The sequence below is a fragment of the Opisthocomus hoazin genome, chromosome 3 (genome assembly GCF_030867145.1).
Source record: "Opisthocomus hoazin isolate bOpiHoa1 chromosome 3, bOpiHoa1.hap1, whole genome shotgun sequence".
Lineage (NCBI taxonomy): Eukaryota > Metazoa > Chordata > Aves > Opisthocomiformes > Opisthocomidae > Opisthocomus > Opisthocomus hoazin.
The window spans coordinates 84661725-84680038 of NC_134416.1; the positions used below are offsets into that span (position 1 = coordinate 84661725).

At 44.0% G+C, this 18314-nt stretch overlaps 1 protein-coding gene across 1 annotated transcript; it reads left to right on the forward strand.

Moving 5' to 3' along the window:
• The first annotated feature begins 1215 nt into the window (after positions 1-1215).
• On the forward strand, positions 1216-17384 carry CD83 (CD83 molecule). Its single transcript, XM_009939406.2, has 5 exons — positions 1216-1324; positions 1453-1583; positions 11671-11887; positions 12001-12104; positions 13926-17384. Exons 1-5 carry the CDS (start codon positions 1282-1284, stop codon positions 14082-14084), a joined length of 654 nt encoding a protein of 217 aa, XP_009937708.1. The 5' UTR covers positions 1216-1281; the 3' UTR covers positions 14085-17384.
• The last annotated feature ends 930 nt before the right edge of the window (positions 17385-18314 follow it).

Sequence of the window (18314 nt, forward strand, 5' to 3'; positions counted from 1 at the left end):
GTAGTCTATTTCAACAGCAAGGCTCCTGGTGAAATTGCTGTCTGACTTCCCTCACAGAACAGACTGGAGTTTTCGAAAGTGCTACCCACCCACAGCATTTACCCATCTCAGCTGGACTTTTGCATGCTGAGGACTTGTCAAACTGACTTCTCACAAAACTTTCTAGAGGTGTTCTGGCTTTAGAGGGCCCAGCCTGATGTGGTTTCCAGGAACCTCATTTTTGAAATGGGCTGACCATACACTCTTCAACCATCAAAACTCAGAAAAACCCCTCCTAAATGGCTCCTCTCCATCATGATCTCAGTAGCCTAAAAACAGGAGCCAGAACCGTTTTCCAAAAATAACATGTCAGCAACTTTCTGAGTTTCATGATTTGTAAATGCTCCCGTGATCAGCTTCAGACTTCCTCAAAAATTCTCCAGGAAGAAACAGCTCGTACAGATCACGAGGAAAGGACCTTATTTTCCCTTTGTTTTTCTTTTTCAGATATCTAGAGGGGATGTCCAAATGATTCCTCTTCTGGGAGCTACCTTGATACTTTTTTTTGTGAGGAAATTTCCCAGCAGATAATTTGGTAGAATTATGTTGTTCCAGCTGCCCCTGCTTGTCTTGAAAATGACCAAATACACTATGAAGAGATGCTGCTTCTACATCAGGAGTGCCGACACAGGGAGTTACAAATGTAACACTACAGAAAGATAGTTTGTATTGCTCAGCCATGCTGTAAATTCGTGCTTAGCCCTTAGACCCAAGTCTGTGTCCTGATGGTGCTACGACCTGAGGGCTTAAATGCTGTTTCAGAAATGTCACTTCATATGCCAACCTTTGCACAGACACTGTTCTATTAGAGCTGCAGAGAAAAGGTTGAGAGGGGATTTGGGGAGGCTGATAAACCCTTTCCCCTACATCTTGTCACTCAAGAGAGACTCTTTCAGTGCTGATTTTGATGCCCTTCACGCCGAACCACAGCGACCCACAATCAACCCTATTTCCGTTCAGATAAACATGGGGTGGGGAGAAGAAAAAAATGGAGGTGATGTGCTACCAGTCAGGCAGTTGTAGAAATGGGAGTGACCTAACATATAGTGGGAGGAGGCACTGGCTCCTACACAGAGGGATTTTCCCTGTGACGGGGAACTTCAAGATAAGCCGTCTGGGGGATTCCCCAGTCTGCCTCCAGAAATATCACTCCAGAAGCAGTAGCAGTTTCACTCTGCTCTTGCAGTCCACCCTGTGAAGAGGCACGCTGCTGCTGCTCCGTGATTTGAAGCAGCAAAAGCCATGTCTCCAGCAGTCTATGCTCTGCTCATCAGCCTGTGCAATGGTAAGTGGGGACCCTTGCCTTTTTATTTCTGGTCTTTCACATTTATTTTGTGGGGATATGTTTTGGGCAGACAGGGAGGATTGCCTGGGCAATCTCTTCTAAAGGTGATGTGTACCTGTGCTTTGCAGTTTGGTGCTTGATCAGTGGGGCTTCTGTGGCGGTCCCAGATGTTACTGTGAGATGTGCTGAAGAAGTGCTGCTGCCCTGTAAAGTTCTTCGGGACTCCTCAATCACCTACCAGACAGCATCTTGGTATAAAGTAAGAAAAAAGCCTAAGTTACTTGAGAAGTCTGCTTTGCTTTCTTACCTGGTACTGGCTTGCCTTGCACAAAAGCGGTTATTTTATGAAGAAGCATCCACCTCTCAGTGCAGCAGAGATAAGGCAGCAATTAAGGCATCTGAGCTGATCACAGACAACAGGCATTTTCCATGTCGTTGTAGACAGCCTATATGAGTGTGATCCCTGAATTGCTCTTGGCCTGCTTTTCTGTCTAAGTATTGTGGGCTTCCAGGGATCAGAATTCAGGTGATGCCCCATGCATACCACTCGAAAGAGGAGTCTTCCCAGGATTTTCTTCAGAGCAAAAACTGGTATTTAAACCTTGAAACCTGAGTGATGTTGTGCCTTGGTTTATCTCCCCCATAACAGGACCTGATATTTTCTTTGAAATAGGACTAAACAAGTACTTGCTATTCTTTAGGAAGATTTGGCTAGTGGAGGTAGGCATAAGGGCAGGATATGCAGAAAGCTAATGGAGAGCTAGAAATTCTGAGTTATCTCTTTGCAGTCGCGAAGTAAAAGTCTAATCTTGGCTGCCCTGGTTCAGCCTTCCCATCTCCGAAGCAGCAGAGCCCTGCTGACCGCCTATTTGCAGTAGGGCTACAAGGATCAACTGGCTAATGAGTGGAAAGTTTCATTCAACACTTTCAAGATTAAATTTCTCATAGAAAGAAAGGCAGAGTTGCACAGTGGTTGAAGAAGTGGCTGTTGACTTGCTGTGTGGCACCGTGTATTTGAATCTCAGTGAATAGATTCAGCTTATGGTGTGAGACAAATTTACAGGGGAAAAAAGGAAGGTTTCAATCTTGCCTATTCCTCACTCCCAGACATGCACTCCTGCTGCTTGCCATGGGTCAGTCCTGGCGGTCATCTGGTTGCCTGTTAAGTTAACTTGCTGTTGCTTATGGTAATAGTGGAAAATCAATCCGCAAATAAAGATTTTGTGGGTTACAGAGTTGAATTACTTTCCCATGCGATGGGAGAGCAGTGGAAGGGAAGGGAAAAAAACCTTTTTTTGGTAGGTGAAAACTGTTAATTTATCTCTGCCAGAACATAAAGCCACAGCCTTGGCTTCCTCAGCAGTTTGGTCAGATATAGTTTTAAAATTATTCCCTACAGTAAACCAATGAACAGTGTTATTAGATAAGGCTTCTGTGGTTGAAACTTGCAATGCATCTGAATTTCAGTGCTGGTACAGCAATGAGCATCTGCCTGCTGACTAGACGACAACTGCAACGCAAAGGTATCTAACTCTGCAAGAGCTGTTCTGAATATCCAGCTACCAGCCCATCACCAAATGCAGCATCTATAATCTCCTCCTTTTTCCAAAATACTGAACTATGCGTGGGTGGGAGGCAGAGAGGAGAGAATAATGCATTTGGTTGAACATTACTATGGGAGCTGGGATAACTGTCAACTTATTCTTTTTTGCTTTCTGCTTCAAAAGCTGGATAAGGACATGTATTTTCCGTACAGATATGTGCTAATTATTTAAGGCTTCTTGTTTCCCACAGAGTCTAGGCAAGGCAGGGAGCTCACCACAAGAAAACTGTGCAGTCTGGTGGACCTCGAGGAGTTAAGCAGAAATCATAAGGGGTGGGGAAGGAATAAACAGAGAGGTTGACTGCATCCCTGAAAATTGTCCCCCAAAACAGTGCTGGCAGTCAATAAAAACGAAAACCGTTTCAGCAAGCTGAAGTGCAGGGATCCTCCAGAAGCACATACTTCTCAGTTCAGCAGTAGCTGGGAGGGCCAGGCAGCTTACAGGAGCCAAAAGCCATTGCCCTGGTGGAAGAGTGCAAGGAAACCCTGTAGACCCAATTCTGTGTTTTCTCGTAGCTCTTTACAGTTCCACCGGGGCACAGAATGGCTGCACATGTAGGGGAGGGGGATATTTGATGACGCCTTTTGTGTGTGCCCCTTCCTCAGCAGCCCTCACTATTGCTGCTTTTGCAGCAGTCAGGCTTTACAGCCCAAACTGCCACTGCATCTCCCCTGCCCTGTCCTGCCAATGTCCTCTCCTTCCGTGGTCACCTTGCTCTTCCTGCTTCATCCACTCCATTCAGGAAGAGACTGTTTTTCCAGTGCCCAACATGACAAGTCCTCGTGCTTTTTTCCCTGCTGGCACTGCCGAAACTGAAAGAAGTAACAAAATCTAGCTATCCTCCGCTCTTGCCAGCATCCTCAGGGGCTGATGGCACCAACCACAGTACAGCATTCTTCTGGTTACTCATGCCAGCAGAGAGGTGGGAAGTAGGGACAGGCAGTTAAAGGCTGCTCTTGGTGATGCTAGCCCAAGCCCCAGTCACAGCCATATTAGGAAAAGCACAGCACCAAAGCTAAAAAGCCTGATGCTTGGCAGGAAAAAGTAATTCAGGCTCAGTGTTTTGTGCTATAGAAGCAATGCTTCTTCTGCTTGTGGTGCTAGCTAAATAGGCAGCAGCTTGAAGCTCTTCCTCTCCTCTCCTGGATTTGGCTGCGTGCTGCTGTCCCCACACAACATTGCAAAAGGAGGGTGGGGGAATGGCAGAGCGTGACTGGGCTACCCAACATAGAGAATTACCCTGTTATTTAAAAAACAGCTACTGAAGGATTAATCAATAAACACTATGTATACACCCAAAGGGCTAATTAAAAGGTAATTCCAACAAATGGTATGAAATTTCAGACTGTCATAAAGTTCAAGCAGCTGTTCGGGTAAATCTTTTGTATGACGTGACTTTGAACTGTGCAGTTAATGCAAGCAATTAACCTTTGCTTCTGTTGCTTTAAAAAAATGATGGTGACAACATTACAGTGCTGCACATGCAGCTGTTAGTGCAGGATGAATGCTCAGCAAACAACCCCCTCCTTCCTACTGGCACCTCTGCATGCTCTGACCAGTTTAGGGGTACTTTTAAATAGTTTGCTATGATCTGCTTAAAAAACCAAAGGATGCTATTTAAAAGCACTTGCTTTTTCAGTTTTGTATGGAGAAATTGTTTAAAGGAGTTAATATTCTGATATCAAGATGCAACTGGATGTAAATAAGAAGGATTCCATTCAACAGTTCCTTCATTTTTGCTAATACCTCGTACTGCAAAAAGGTATGCATGTGTTTAAGCTGTCGTGCACCCAGTATCCTTGGAGCTGGTTAGGTTATTTATACGCACGAAGTCACACGTGGAAGTAGTTCTGTGCAGAAGCAGGACCACAGTCAGTCAGCTTAGACAAAATGATTTTTACTGAGAAATACTTGAGGTAGGCAGGCCTAGCACACTGGGGAGCAGGTAGAGCATCAAGTCCTCTTCCAGCCTGGTGCAGCCTCATCCCATTCACTACATGACTGTGAGAAAATCTGGGAGATGTTTTCATAATGATGGTACTCTTTAAAAGGAGAGGTCCATTTTCAGGAGTGCTGGACAACCGGCATGCCATAAAACCGTATATGAGCAGTGTGGAAGTTTGCCAACTGAGAACTGAAAACCAGGTTATTTTTTCAGAAGCACCCAGGCATTGGGAATTGTGTGTGGAAGTATTGGTTTGAATCTCTGTGGCCCAGCTACGAAACAAGAATCTGGGTAGTGAAGCTTTGCTTACCTTTCTGTCTTGTAGGGCTCTTGAAAACTGAACAGTTTCTCTTGGTGTAGTACATTGAAAATGAGAACCACTTCCTAAAACCTAGTAATTATCACTTTATATTCAATTTGAAAACCAAGTTTAAACACACACAAATGAAGTCCCAGTGTATATTTTGCTATTTTGTTTATGTGATAGCCAGAAAAGTCTTAATCTAAACCAAAAGTTGAGGAAGAGGAAAGCAGGCTTTACTTCAGTGGAGAGAAGTCTGTTAACTTTGTAACACTTCCCTGAAGAATATGAAATTGTGGCAGAATTAGAGGGGGAAGTCATATTACAAAATAAGAATAAACCTTATAGACATTTAATATTAATCCCACCTTCCTTCAAAGGAAATGACTTTTACTAAATGTGCATAGCTATTACCTATTAATATAGATGAATAGTTGCTGAAATACATCCGTCTAATTTCTACCATACCTGAAGAAATGCAGTCAAATGCTCCTCAGACATCTGTTCAGCTCCAAGTAGCTCCAACATGTTGATGATTTAGACAGGAAGGGAGCAGTGGAAAGGATTTCATGACCGAAACAACTGCTTTGCCTGATGTGAGCTAGCGCTGGATGCCCTTAGCTAAAAAAAAAAAAAAGAAATAAAGAGGCTGTGTGATTGAGTCAGAGGGCTTTTCCAGCTCGCTCATGTGTCCCATGCAGTTCTCTCTGTTGTTGCGTTTTGGTTTTTCTTTTCTTTCTTGTTTCCCCTCTAAAGCACAGTCAGAGTTCACTCACATGTGCCCACAATTTATGCCTGGTTTTTTCAAGTTTAACATTGGTATCTCTACATGACATTGTATAGGAAACATATGGATGCACCTTCAGCACAAATAAAATGTGAAAGTGCTTTTGTGCTGAAAAATACACCTATTAAGTGGTTTCAGCTCAGTTGTGATTCATTAAATGTTGGCTATCGGGCATTGCCAGAATTCTAGATAATTTTCTTCAGAAAATAAATTCCTTCTGGCTGTATATAGTTTTTAGATCTCTTTAGCAGTCAGAAATTTCAACTTGGCCATTATTCCTGTCAGAATTTTAAACAAAACCATTTTTACAATCATCCTACCCTCAGAAGAAAATAAGTTAATGTTAATACATTCCATCTTTAAACTGACATCAGTTTTGGACCTGAACTGTTTTGTTTGAAATAAAAATTTGCTTTTATGGGAGAAGTGGATTATATTGGTACCTTGATTTACCTGGGAGCCAACGTACCACCTTCGTGTGGGAAAAGTTCGATGAGAAAAGGTGTTTAATGAGAGCAGAGAACATGAGCTGACTTAACAACTGCTTGCTCTCACATGTACATGACAAAATTAAGTTTTAATTGATTAGTTGGGTGTAAGCACTACAGCATGTGTGAATTGCCTGTGTTTATTGGCACAACCACATAATGCTGTAATAGTTTTCAAAGCTGCAGCTAACACCCAGCCAGCTAGGACTGAGAAGTGTTCTTCCTCCTTCTTCCACATTGTTTTCAGTTCTCTGAAAAAGAAATACTTGCTGAACAGCACTTAAATTTTTGAGGCCTAATTAGTCTACCTATTTCTTGTGATTTATCCAGTCAGAGATCAGAAATGCATCAGCTCAGCAGTATTTTCAATCAAACCTATCCCATTTTAATATCCACTGTATCACCACAACTATTCTTACCAAAAAGCTCCGGGCTAGGAGAAACTTAACAGGAATCAGTCAATTGACTAGAGAATACATGTGGGAAATTTGCAACCTCTCTAGACCAAGTGTTTCCAAGCTTTTGGGAACTAGAATAACTTTCAATTAAACTCACTAAAATAAGCAACTAGAGCTGGTTGCTCCAGGCTGTGTCCAGTCAGGTTTTGAATATCTCCAAGGATGGAGATTCCCCACCCTCTCTGGGCAGCCCATTCCAGTCTTCAATCAACCCCACAGTAAAAAAGTTTTTTCTTATTTTTAAATGGAATTTCCTGAATTTCAGTTTGTGCCCATTGTCTCTGGAAGCCACAGAAAAGAGTCTGGCTTCAGCATCTTTGTCCACCTGGCAATCAGGTGCATATTGTTAAGAAGCCCCTGGAGCCTGGTCTCCTCCAGGCTGAACAGTCCTGGCCCTTTCAGCCTCTCCTCACATGTCAGATGCTCCAAACCTTTAATTGTTGTTGTAGCCCTTTGCTGCACTCTCTCCAGTAAGTCCACATCTCTCTTGTACTGGGGAGCCCAGCACCGGATCCAGCACTCCAGGTGTGTCTCACCAGGGCGGAGCAGAGGGGAAGGACCATCTCCCTCCACCTGCAGGAGATTCTCTGCCTCAGGCAGCCCAGGAGGCTGTCGGCCTTTGCTGCAAGGGCTCATCAACTTGGTGTCCACTGGGACCCTGAGGGCCTCTTCTGCAAAGCTGCTTCCCAGCAGGTTGGCCCCAGCCTGCCCTGGTGCCTGGGGCTGTTCCTCCCCAGGGACAGGACTCGGCATTTCCATTTGCTGAACTTCTTGAGGCTCCTCTCAGCCCATGTCCCCAGCCTGCTGAGGTCCCTCTGGACGGCAGCACCACCCTCTGGCCTGTCAGCCACTGCTCCCAGCTGTGTATCATCTGCAGACTTGCTGAGCACATGCTCCGTCCCAGCGTCCAGGTCTTTAATGAAGGTGTTGGACAGCATCAGCCCCAAGGGGAAGCATTTACTCACATTGCTATGGAGGTGATGGAAAACAACAGGCTTAGCCCCCCCAACAGATTTCTGAAAAAGTCTGTCACAGACACTGCTGCTGGCCAATGCACATGTGACAATAAACATTAGCTCACATTTCTTTTGTTGCTTAATTTTCTTGAAAGGTAGTTTTATGCAGATAGGCGGAATGATGCTGCTAGCCTGCAGGTCCCCGTTTCCCAGTGAAATTCTTGCTTCAGTAACCCCCAGCAGCCAGCATGACAACGAGACTCTTTTTATGCAAATACATTCAGTAGCATTTCTACCAGTCCCTGCACGAGTCGTGATTTGCCTTTTGAATTTTGGTAAAGCCATGAACAGCAAACCTGGGAGCAGGAAAAGACCACCTCCCCTTTCTCCTCCCTTTGGAGGTGGGGAGCAGGGGGAGCCAGCGTGCTGCAGCTTGCTCGCCTGCGAGGTGGAAGGGAAATGAAACGCAAATGAAACGCAGGTGGAAAATATTTTGTCGCTGATTAAAGAAGAGGATGGTCCCTACACAAGTGGATTGCTGCCACCGCAGCACTTGCTTCGATCTCTCTAAGCTTGTGTGGAATTAATTAGGTAAAACCCTCAGCATTTACCTTGTGCTGTGGTATCACCTGGAGGAGACTTGGCATGAATTAGCGCTGGATTATCATAGGAGCTTGAGCTGTGAAATGATCTGCCTAGTGAGAGTCTGCCAAGTAACTCACAGGAGGTGGCAAACAAAGTGGCATTTTTGTAATTTTAATTAGGTTTGGGGGGAAAAGAGGTTAGCTTGAATACAGCAAGAGGCAGAAGTATGACCTTACTGAACATCTCATGGACTTCCTCTTACACAGCTGGGGTATGGGGACACACTCTGAAAATTTGCTCGGATGTTTCCTCGCTACTTGGAGAATGTAAAAAGGGAGGGGCTGATTTTTTTTAATGCGATAACAGGAGATAAGATTGCAGTGGAAAAAGGCTTGGTTCAGGCATTAGGGAAAGGGTTGCCGTGACCTCTGAGCAGGGATGGATGCGCTGAGTGTCGTGGCTGGGAAAAATGCCACCAGGTGTCCCTGTAGCCTAAAAAATGCAGGGAGGCTGCTGGGCACCACCGCGGGCTGCCTCGCCTGCCTCTGCTCTTCGGCAAAGGGGAGCTTCAATGGGCAAAGAGAGGCATGCAAACCCCGAATTCAACCTACACGTGTAAAGCGTTCCTCCTCCTCCTCCCCAAATGCACAGGTTCGCGACCCCTGTCCGGATCGTGACTGGTTTCTCCCCAAGTGAGGGAGCCAGGTTCGGCCACGGAGTGACCTTTTCTTCTGTTTTGGGGGAAGGCTGTTGGTGCAGCTTCACGGACAGTGCTTTGCCTTACACACAACAGGTCTGTGCAAGGCCAAGTTCTGACTTGCTTGTCTCCGTGGTCAGCATCACTGCACTGGTGAAGGCAGCTGGGCATCTCAAAAGGCTCTAGAGGCAATCATCAATCCTGTCCTTCCATGTCCCCATAAAATAAAGAAGTTAAATCATTTACCAAAAGTTTCACTGGGAATAAGCGCATGGTCAGGCATAGGTTACATGGACTTAATTTACTTCTCCCTTATACTAGCCGTGGTGATTATAATTGCATGCAGAAGGATCAAAGTGTTTTCTGATTCCTGGGTCTCAGCCACAAGAATCACAGCAACATTTGCCACCCAAGACAGCACTGATTTATGCTGCCCGTCAATTAAAAAAAAAGGAAAAAAAAACAAAACTAATTTTCTGTGTGTAGCTCAGACCTCCTATCTGCATTTTAGGGCAATGCAAAGGGCAGCCAGTCTGGTTCCCTTCATTGCCCTGTGGGCAGTTTTATATTTCGCTGAGGAAGGGGGTGGTAAGCGAAGGAAGAGTGGCAAAAATTAGATCTGAGGCAGGTCAACTCTATCCACTTAACTGCTATTGACCCACTTGTAACCAGAGCTGAGCCCAGCCTGGGTATTGGAATTCCTCTGGCCACGTCTCTGACAATGTGCAGGCCAGAAAATATCTAAATCCCTGTAGCACAGTGAAGTCCCTGCAGCCTGAAAACCACCAGAGACACTGCTCATCTCATAGCTGCTTGGAGCTGAGCGTAAGAAGAAGGAGAAGCTGGGGTAAATGTACTGTGGGATTAAGAGGAAGAAGGTACTTTCTTCCCTCTTGCTGGGTAAAGTGTGGAAACCCCCAGGGAATTACTGCTCCTTGTTTCAGTTGACGCACTAAAAAAACCCCAAAACTTTCTGAGAAAGGATCTTTACAATTATGAAAATCTTGTGCTTTAGTCCGATTCCCTAGTTCCTGAAAAGTTTCCCCCAACTTGCAGCTTGTTTCACACCATTTTAGGGCTGCAAAAGTAACAAAGTCTAATGGAGCATCAGGCCCGTACTTCTCTCCAGACTCCCAGGTACGCTTTCCTCATGCACATATATGAAAGGGAAACCAGATACCCCTAGCCTCAGTATGAGAAAATTGTGTTAATAACTTACAGTGTAACTGTTATACTCTAATGCAGTAGCCATACTAACAGAAAGTAAGCACCAACACACAACCCAAAAATGTGTCTATTAAAATAAAATAATAACAATAAAAGCACCTTGGCTTACATTACTGATAGGTTTGGCTGAAAACCTGAGCCTTGGACTGTATGAGCTGGCTCTGGCTCTGCTGGTCCACAGAAAGCCTCAATTCATTACTCGGGAAAAAAGGAGCGCATGCTGCCTCGAATCCCAGGGAGCAGTGCCGATGAATAAGAATGGACACGGGCTAATTCAAACCCTTCTCCAAGCTTTCAAATCAAGTTAGTGATTTCTCTCTTCTTTGTGGTTCCCAGCCAATTGTCATTTTCAGTGCATCCTATCGCCCTGCAGTACAAACTGTTCTGGGAATACACTCCATTCCTCCAGCAGCCTCTCAGCAATGCCAAGGAATGTAGCTCTTCTGGTTACAATTAAGAAATTCAACATACAAATACTCCCCAAGTGCACCAGAACCTGCTTTTGACCTTCACGCAATGGAATCTGAAGGAGTCGAAGCAATTTTTTGTTCTTTGATTCTAATGAAGAGTGGAGGGGACAGGAGGAGGTGGGGGGAAACCCCCATTCCTCCCGAGAGGCACGATGGTTTCAGGGGTCAGCTGCACAGAAACTGGCAGAGGGAAGCGCAGTTTCCAGGGCTGCGTTCCCACACGGAGCCCTGGGCTGCGGGGTCGCTGGGAGGCTGCCAGCCTGTGCTGGCAGAGCCGGCGTGCTGTGGCGTGCCAGCCGGGTAGGCAGGTTTAATTCCCACCGTCGCATGGCAGAAAGCGTGCTGGCAGGGCGAGCACAGGCAGCCGTGGTGCCTGCCTGCCTGCTGCCAGCTCTCCTGGGCACTGCTGGTCCCCAGAGCCACCGCTAAGCAGCCGGGTACGGCTGCCTCTTGCTGCCTCAGCTCCATCCCCGAGGACTGTCTCTCTCTGAACTCTTTTGGGGCCTCTGCATAGATACTTTGAGAGAAAACTCCACCGCTGCCTTTTATCGTGCTAAATCTCTACCAGGATTGAGTCCAGGTGAGGCAGATTAAGAAGCTCTGACAGAATAGCTCTTAGTATCTATTCATAAATATAGTGCCTTTTAAAGCCAAAAAGCAAATACCTCTCAATTATGAGCATAAATGTATTAGATGATTTTGAGGTAGTGTCCTCCCCCACCTTGCTTCAGCCTCTGCATTTTCATCCATAAGCTGGCTTTAAAACTTTCTTTTCCCTAAAACTCAGGATGACACTGTTGCCTAAGATGAGAAATTTGTGTTTTCCAGATGGCTGGAGATGGTGAAAGAATAGCATGGAAAATGCTTGATGTGGAATCTCATTATCCTAAAGAACTTGGAGGATCCCTGGAGCTTTCCAACGACACCTTCTTTTCACTGAGGATCAAAAATGCAACCAGCCAAAACAGCGGGACATATAAGTGCGCTCTGGGGGAACAGAGTGGAGAACGCAATCTGAGCAGCACAGTCGCACTGAAAGTAACAGGTACAGTAGAGACTCTTGACTGTCCCATGCTCTGAGTGGCACTTCATGAAGGTAAGAGTTTAAAAATATTTTACAAACACCAGAACAATTAGACACCTTGCTTTACATTTTAGGTTGCCCTGGAATAGAAGATGAAAAACTAAAAAAATACAAAGCTGAGCTTTTCATGCTGACTTGCCTTGGGATTTTTTACTTGCTGCTCATCTTTTTTACCTGTGTAAGTAATTATCTTTCTCATAAACAAACCAACCAAACCCAACAGAAATGCCCACTCATTTTCTCTGCTAACACCACCTTAACACAGCAGGTCAGAAGCTGGTGTTCATACTTAACCTATGATCAAATCCTTTGAATACTTACACAGTATTTTCAAAGCCAGAGGGAAATTCGGGTGCATGAGGAACACAGGATAGAGTCCGAAAGAGATAAAACATTTCACTGCACCCTGATCTAACTCAAACCAGACAGTTATTTTCCTGTACCCTGCTGCCTGTTTCTGCTTCTACTTATGCTGAGGGCAGGCTACTCTTCAGTTTAAGGGCACATCAACAGCTTTTCTGGTTTGGTACTTGGGAGCAGCATTTGTTGAAATGGAGGCACAGGCCCCTGGGATTCCTTCCTCACCTATGGCATTGCTTTGTGTGGCAGTATGATGGGCAAGTTGAAGTCCACCTATTTTTTGCCTCCGTTTCCATACCTGTAAAGCAGTGACAACCCCATTTCAGATGGACATTTTTGTGAAGCTCCATCTTTCTTGGTAAACAGACATTTTCTGATCCTTGGAGAAGAACCTCCTTGGGGTTTTATCCATACCCTTAATGCTGGCAGGTACTTCTGAGAAAGGTGGGGAGTGGAGGTATTCAAGAAGCTCAGTTCACAGAAGCAAAACTATGTTTTGTCTGCAGTAGTGGTGAAGTCACCCCCTTGTGCAGAATAAACAGAAGGGCTGTGCCTGCTGGCTTAAAGCAGCATGAGACTTGGGTCTCAGTGCAGTGCGACACAGGCTGCATTTCAGATTTAAAAAAAAACCCAAAACCAACCCCAGCATTTTGGGAGCTCAAATTTAACTTCTGCTGCCTATTTTGTATTTGCCTTCTTGTTTTGCTCCTCAGCAGATGAATCATAACTGTTGATTGGAGAATATCTAATAAGCTGCAGCTAAATGTAGATTTTCATATATCTTCAGGGAGCAATTAAATTTATGCCTGTCTCTTTTTCAGATTGACAATCCTGCCAGTAATTTGTGCCATTCAGACTAAAGTTTGACAAGACAAATCTTGTAGGAGTTTGTTAGGATGAAAGTATGAAAGCAGGGATGCCTCTCAGAGGAGACAGATGCCCCTGTTCTGCTCAGTGTCCTGAAAGTATTTCAGATCTCTACAAAAACACTCTACTTCCCATACATAAAAAAAAAGTCCCAGTTTTAGTGGGGCAGTTAAAAGCAGAGCCATGCAGTGAAGATAACCTCTCTGGTGGAATTACGTTTATCTTACTCTTGGGTGAGGTACAGTCTCAGGTATCAACCTAGCTTTCATCAAAATTTAATATTGCCCTATCTCACAAGTAAGCTTCATTATTTAAAATGCTTGTTAAGTTCTTACAGGTTGTCTTGTCCTCTCCTTTAGTGGAAATTGTGCCTTATCTCCACTCAACTCAACAGCAACATTAAGTTTAGGACTGGTTGGCAGGACTGGGACTTTACTTTGACAACTTGATGAAAATATTTCAGGCACTGGCCTTTATTGCAGGCAGGTGGAAACACACTTGCAAGAACTTGATGCAAAGCCTGTTCATATGAAAACTTAAATTAAATATAAAATTCCTTTCATGACTGAGGCTTTTGTCCTATAAACCTCCTAGATAGAGCAAGAAACAGCAGCTTTTCTTTGTACTGGGTGCTCCTGGTGACAAACAAATGGAAAAGATGTAATGAGCTATGGTTAGCAAGGAGAAAAAGCAAAACTTTCAAACTTTTTAAAAAAATTGCCTTTTATAGCAATTCTCAGTTTTAAGCTTTCCTTTCTGTTTTCCCTTGTAGACATGTCTAAGAAAAGAGAGTATGTCTCCCAATTATCAAAAAAACAGACCAGATATGAAACACATGCTCACCCTCCTCAATGTACATGAAATGACAACTTTCCAGGATTTAAACGGCAACAGCACTTGCAAAAATGAACTTACTTCAAGTTCTGTCTAAGCTGACGTTGATGGCACATGGGGCTCATCAGTAAACACAAAACGAGCTGGATGGCCGAGTGGTACGGAGAGGAAATAAATGCTAACGTATGGCCTCTTCAGAACAGCCGGAAAGTAACCTGCTTGCACTGGCCCAGCCTTAGAAAAGCACTGTTATGCACTACGGTAACTGTTGGGAGTTAGGCGGCTAAGAAATACCGTTACAGCTACACAACGGTGTCACGATGCTGTTATGAAGTTGATGTCAACTTTATTTCACTCTGCCAGGCAGACCTCTTGTTCTGAGCAAGAATGTTCCTGTGATATGAAGACCAGGTTATAACGAGGCCGTGGCAGCACAAAGTCGAGTAACTAAGCTACTCACTGAACTAATAGCGCTTGTCTTTCAAAAGCAAACACAAGAGGTGCTGCAGCATGAAAAGCTAAGTGTGCGGGGCTGTCTCTGCTCCGAGCCTGATTCTGGATGGTGTTCCTTTACTGCAAACGGGATGTAACTTGTCACGCGATGTTCAAGTCAGCTGAAGAGGTAACTTCATGCTCTTGTCCCGGGTGGATCAAATCAACATTCACTTTGAAATCTCAGAGTGACAGACAGGCTGAAAGGTAAGAAGGGAGAAAATATGCTGGAAGTCTTTCTGGATCGGGAGGAACTTTCTATCTCTGCAAGAGAAGCAGGGACACTTCTAGGCAGGTCAATCCATAGAAAGCTGCAATGAGATTATTCACCTTAAAGCAACAAAAATAAGAATGAAGCAGCCAGTGATATTAAGGACAAAAAAAGATGACTTATTTTATGGTTTATAAAACATGAAGCCAAATGTAGGCGACACCCATGTCAGTCAAGTTACACAAGTGATAAGCAAAGCCATGGCTTGGAAGAAATCAGCCGTCTGTGTATTTGGGATGTACTGAGTCAGCCATCAGATACAGGAACGGGAGATGAGACACATGAGAACCTGCTTTTGGTGTTGACATTGTATTGTATGGATGAATCAAGGACATGAGAAAAGCTGGTCTCGAACACATAATATAAGGGATACAAGACTTGGCCTCTTGGACCAAAGAAATCAAGAGACATTCTGGAGTCTGAAATCCAGGAGCCTCCCCTATCGACCTGCTGGTGCAGGAGGTGAAGCAAGAGGAGTCTAGAGTGACTGTGGGTGTTTATGCCACACCATGAGAATTTGAGCCAAAACATGTGAATTTGCAAGCACTCAAGAACGCAATCCTAAAAAAAGAAAAAATCGTTCAAGTTTTAAACTGCATTAGGATTTTTAATGCAGTATCACTCAGTATATACTGAGCATCACTCAGTAGTGCCTTGGTGAGCAGGGCAGATGTCTCCATTGGTAGAGTCCAAGGGGCTCCTGTCTGGCAGAATGGTTACAAGGGATATGCAATTTACTTAGAGCATGGTAAATTAATGCCACTTTTGCTTTCTTATAATCAATTTTTACATACAAATCTGTGTAACATACTTGAAATAAAAATTCAGAGGTAACCTACCATTTGTCTTTGTGCACCACATATGCCAAATAAACCCACAAATACTCCGTATCAATTGCATTTTATTTTACAACCAGCATAATTTCATCAAATAATGTAGATGCCTGATGCAGCCTCTTCTGTGGGAGAGGGCATGTATGTGTGTATAATTGATTAAGCAATGGATAATTTTATGCATTTCTAATGAACTAAGATCATTTAAGATCATCTTCCTCAAAATTTCACTTTGTGTCCAAAGTACATTGTAAAACACCTGACAGGCAAGTCACAAGGGAAAACACAGGGGTATTTCAGTGTACCCATGGTCACTTTTAAATCCACTGTCCCATCACGGGTGACCTCTACGTTTAGGTGGTAGTGATATGAACAGGATGTGCATGTGTAATAACTGACCAAGGGTACATCAGGTTTCTCCTTTTGGTCAGAAAGGCTTAATACCTGACAGTTATATGTTTGGAGATTTTTTCTTTTTTTAATTATTAATTTTTTTGTTTTAGGAGACAGGACAAGAGGATGGAAGGGAAAATTCAGTTGAAAGGAGCTGATGATTAATCAGCAGCAAAGGCTAAAACACTTTTTAAATTATTTCTTCGGATGTATAAATAGGATCATATAAGACAGGACATTTGTAAGATAGTATAAAAGCATATGCGTATGCTAGAACCATTCTTCGTAGTACTTTCTTATAACACGTTTTAGAAGCAGGAATTCAGTTAAACTCAATAAATCCATGAGGTGGGAAATGCCATAATCTTTGTTTTATAAATAAAAGCTGAGACACCTGGAAATCAAAAAGCTGCTGAAGAAGCCTGAATCAGAATTGGGAAGAGATCTGAGATTTCCTGACTCTCCTCTGGCTGGCTTAACCACAGGAGCTTCCCTGTTAATATTTCTTGTGGGTTCTGTAACTTTTTCATTGATTTTTTTCCCCTCTGTAACCTGCTTTTTTCTATTGTTTTGTCCGAAGGTGAACCATCTGCATTCAAAGATAACAATAAGGGTTATACATAAAACTACTCATACAGAGCAAGTTTGTATGCCTGTGATGAAGGAACATACACAGAAACACTGCACCACAAGGGGAAATTACCCCAAAGAGAAATTGCAAGTCATACACCAGAGCTAAATGAATATCCAAAATGGCAATGAGGAAAAGCTAAAGGACATAATCCACAAAATGCTGAGTGTATGATTTATAGCCCTTTGCTAAGCCTGATTTGCACGGCTAGCACTTACACAGCAGATAACCCAGGCTGACAGTGACCTTGAGAGCATTGCACCAGCGATAGTTTCTGTAAAGGCTGAATGGTTTTCAACCTATTTCTCCTGAGCAGGAGCTAAAAGCATGCTTGTATTCAACAACGTGGACCAAAGTAATCCTCGGTATGTGCCTGTGAACGACACAGACTATGGCTCTTTGGGAATGCCGAGCGCCTCTGTCCCTTCCTTATTCTGCCCTTGCTGTGAGTGTTTTGGAGACCATAAAGCATTTCCCTGGTGCACGTGTTCCTTTTCTTCCCCCTCTCAGTGCGGAGCTGAGCAGCGATGCAGCGCTGAGGGGATCTGGTTCCAAGTCCATTGAGCAACTGAAAGTATTTTGTGACCTTTTCAAGCAATATGTCTGCCCCTTGGGAACTGCAATTGATTTTCCTCATCTCTGTACCCGAAGACAATGCTGTAACACTATGTTACAGCTACATAGTGGAAAATAAATTGGAAGTGCTTTCCCCATACCTCCTTTTTAAGTAAATATCAGCGAAATCCCTGGTTCTTAGTCCTTTGTGGAACAAACGGCCAGGGAGATTAAAGAGTTACAAATAAATGCAATACCAAATTTTTTGGTTGATGGTCTGTCTTCACTTCGCTGCCAAGACCTGCATTTGCAGTACTCTGCTTTTCCCTGACTACAGCTGATATTACTTCTGTGTAAAGCTGCGAGGAGAGGGCTATTAACTCTCGAGTGTTGACGTGAATCCTGAAAAATCCACCAAGGGAACGGGTGGTGGCAAGACCGACATGGGTTGCTGCAAGGAGTGGTGGGTTCTCTGAAGACTTCATCTTATGTCCAAGCCATACAAGTCTTCCCACCCTCTGATGGAAAAGCTCGCTATGTCCCTGTGGCTGAGTTACAAGTGCATCTGTTCTGCTGCAAATGGACAGCCTGGGCTGATTTTCAGCGTTTGCTCTGTTATGAGACAGACATCACAGGCAGAGTAAAAAACAAAACAAAACAAAACAAAACAAAACAAAACAAAACAAAACAAAACAAAACAAAACAAAACAAAAACACCCCACGAAGCAACCCGAGGGGGAGATTGAAGGCAAGGGGCAACAGCCATGAGAAGAGACAGGTCTTGGGGGAAATAGTGCTTGTGCAAGCCCAGCGCAAACATCGGCTGCGTTCTCTGCAGAGTCCTTCAGTTGCTTCTGTGAAAAGAGTGAAAACAGACCATTAGTGGTTGAGGGTTTTTGCTTGCTTGCTTTTAAAAACATATGCACTGCGTGCCTCAGTTTCCCTGTCTATAAATGGGAGCAAGTGAGTTCAAGTAGTGTCTTGAATGGGAGGTGGGGAAACTGGCAATATTGACTCCTTGTTGCCTACTTGGAGCTGAAAGGAACTTTGTACCCAAGTTGTCCCTCAGGGTAGAGAACAGGAGGCTTGAGCTGCTGGACATTAATGTTAAGAGAAAAAGGCCCTGCTGACAAGAGAAACTGTATTAATAAG

Excerpts from the sequence above, each read along its gene's own strand:
- CD83 (XM_009939406.2), top strand. The coding sequence starts at position 1,282 with ATGTCTCCAGCAGTCTATGCTCTGCTCATCAGCCTGTGCAATG. Across the intron at positions 11,888-12,000 it reads AGTCGCACTGAAAGTAACAG|GTTGCCCTGGAATAGAAGAT; the intron begins GTACAGTAGAGA and ends TTTACATTTTAG. Across the intron at positions 12,105-13,925 it reads TGCTCATCTTTTTTACCTGT|ACATGTCTAAGAAAAGAGAG; the intron begins GTAAGTAATTAT and ends TTTCCCTTGTAG.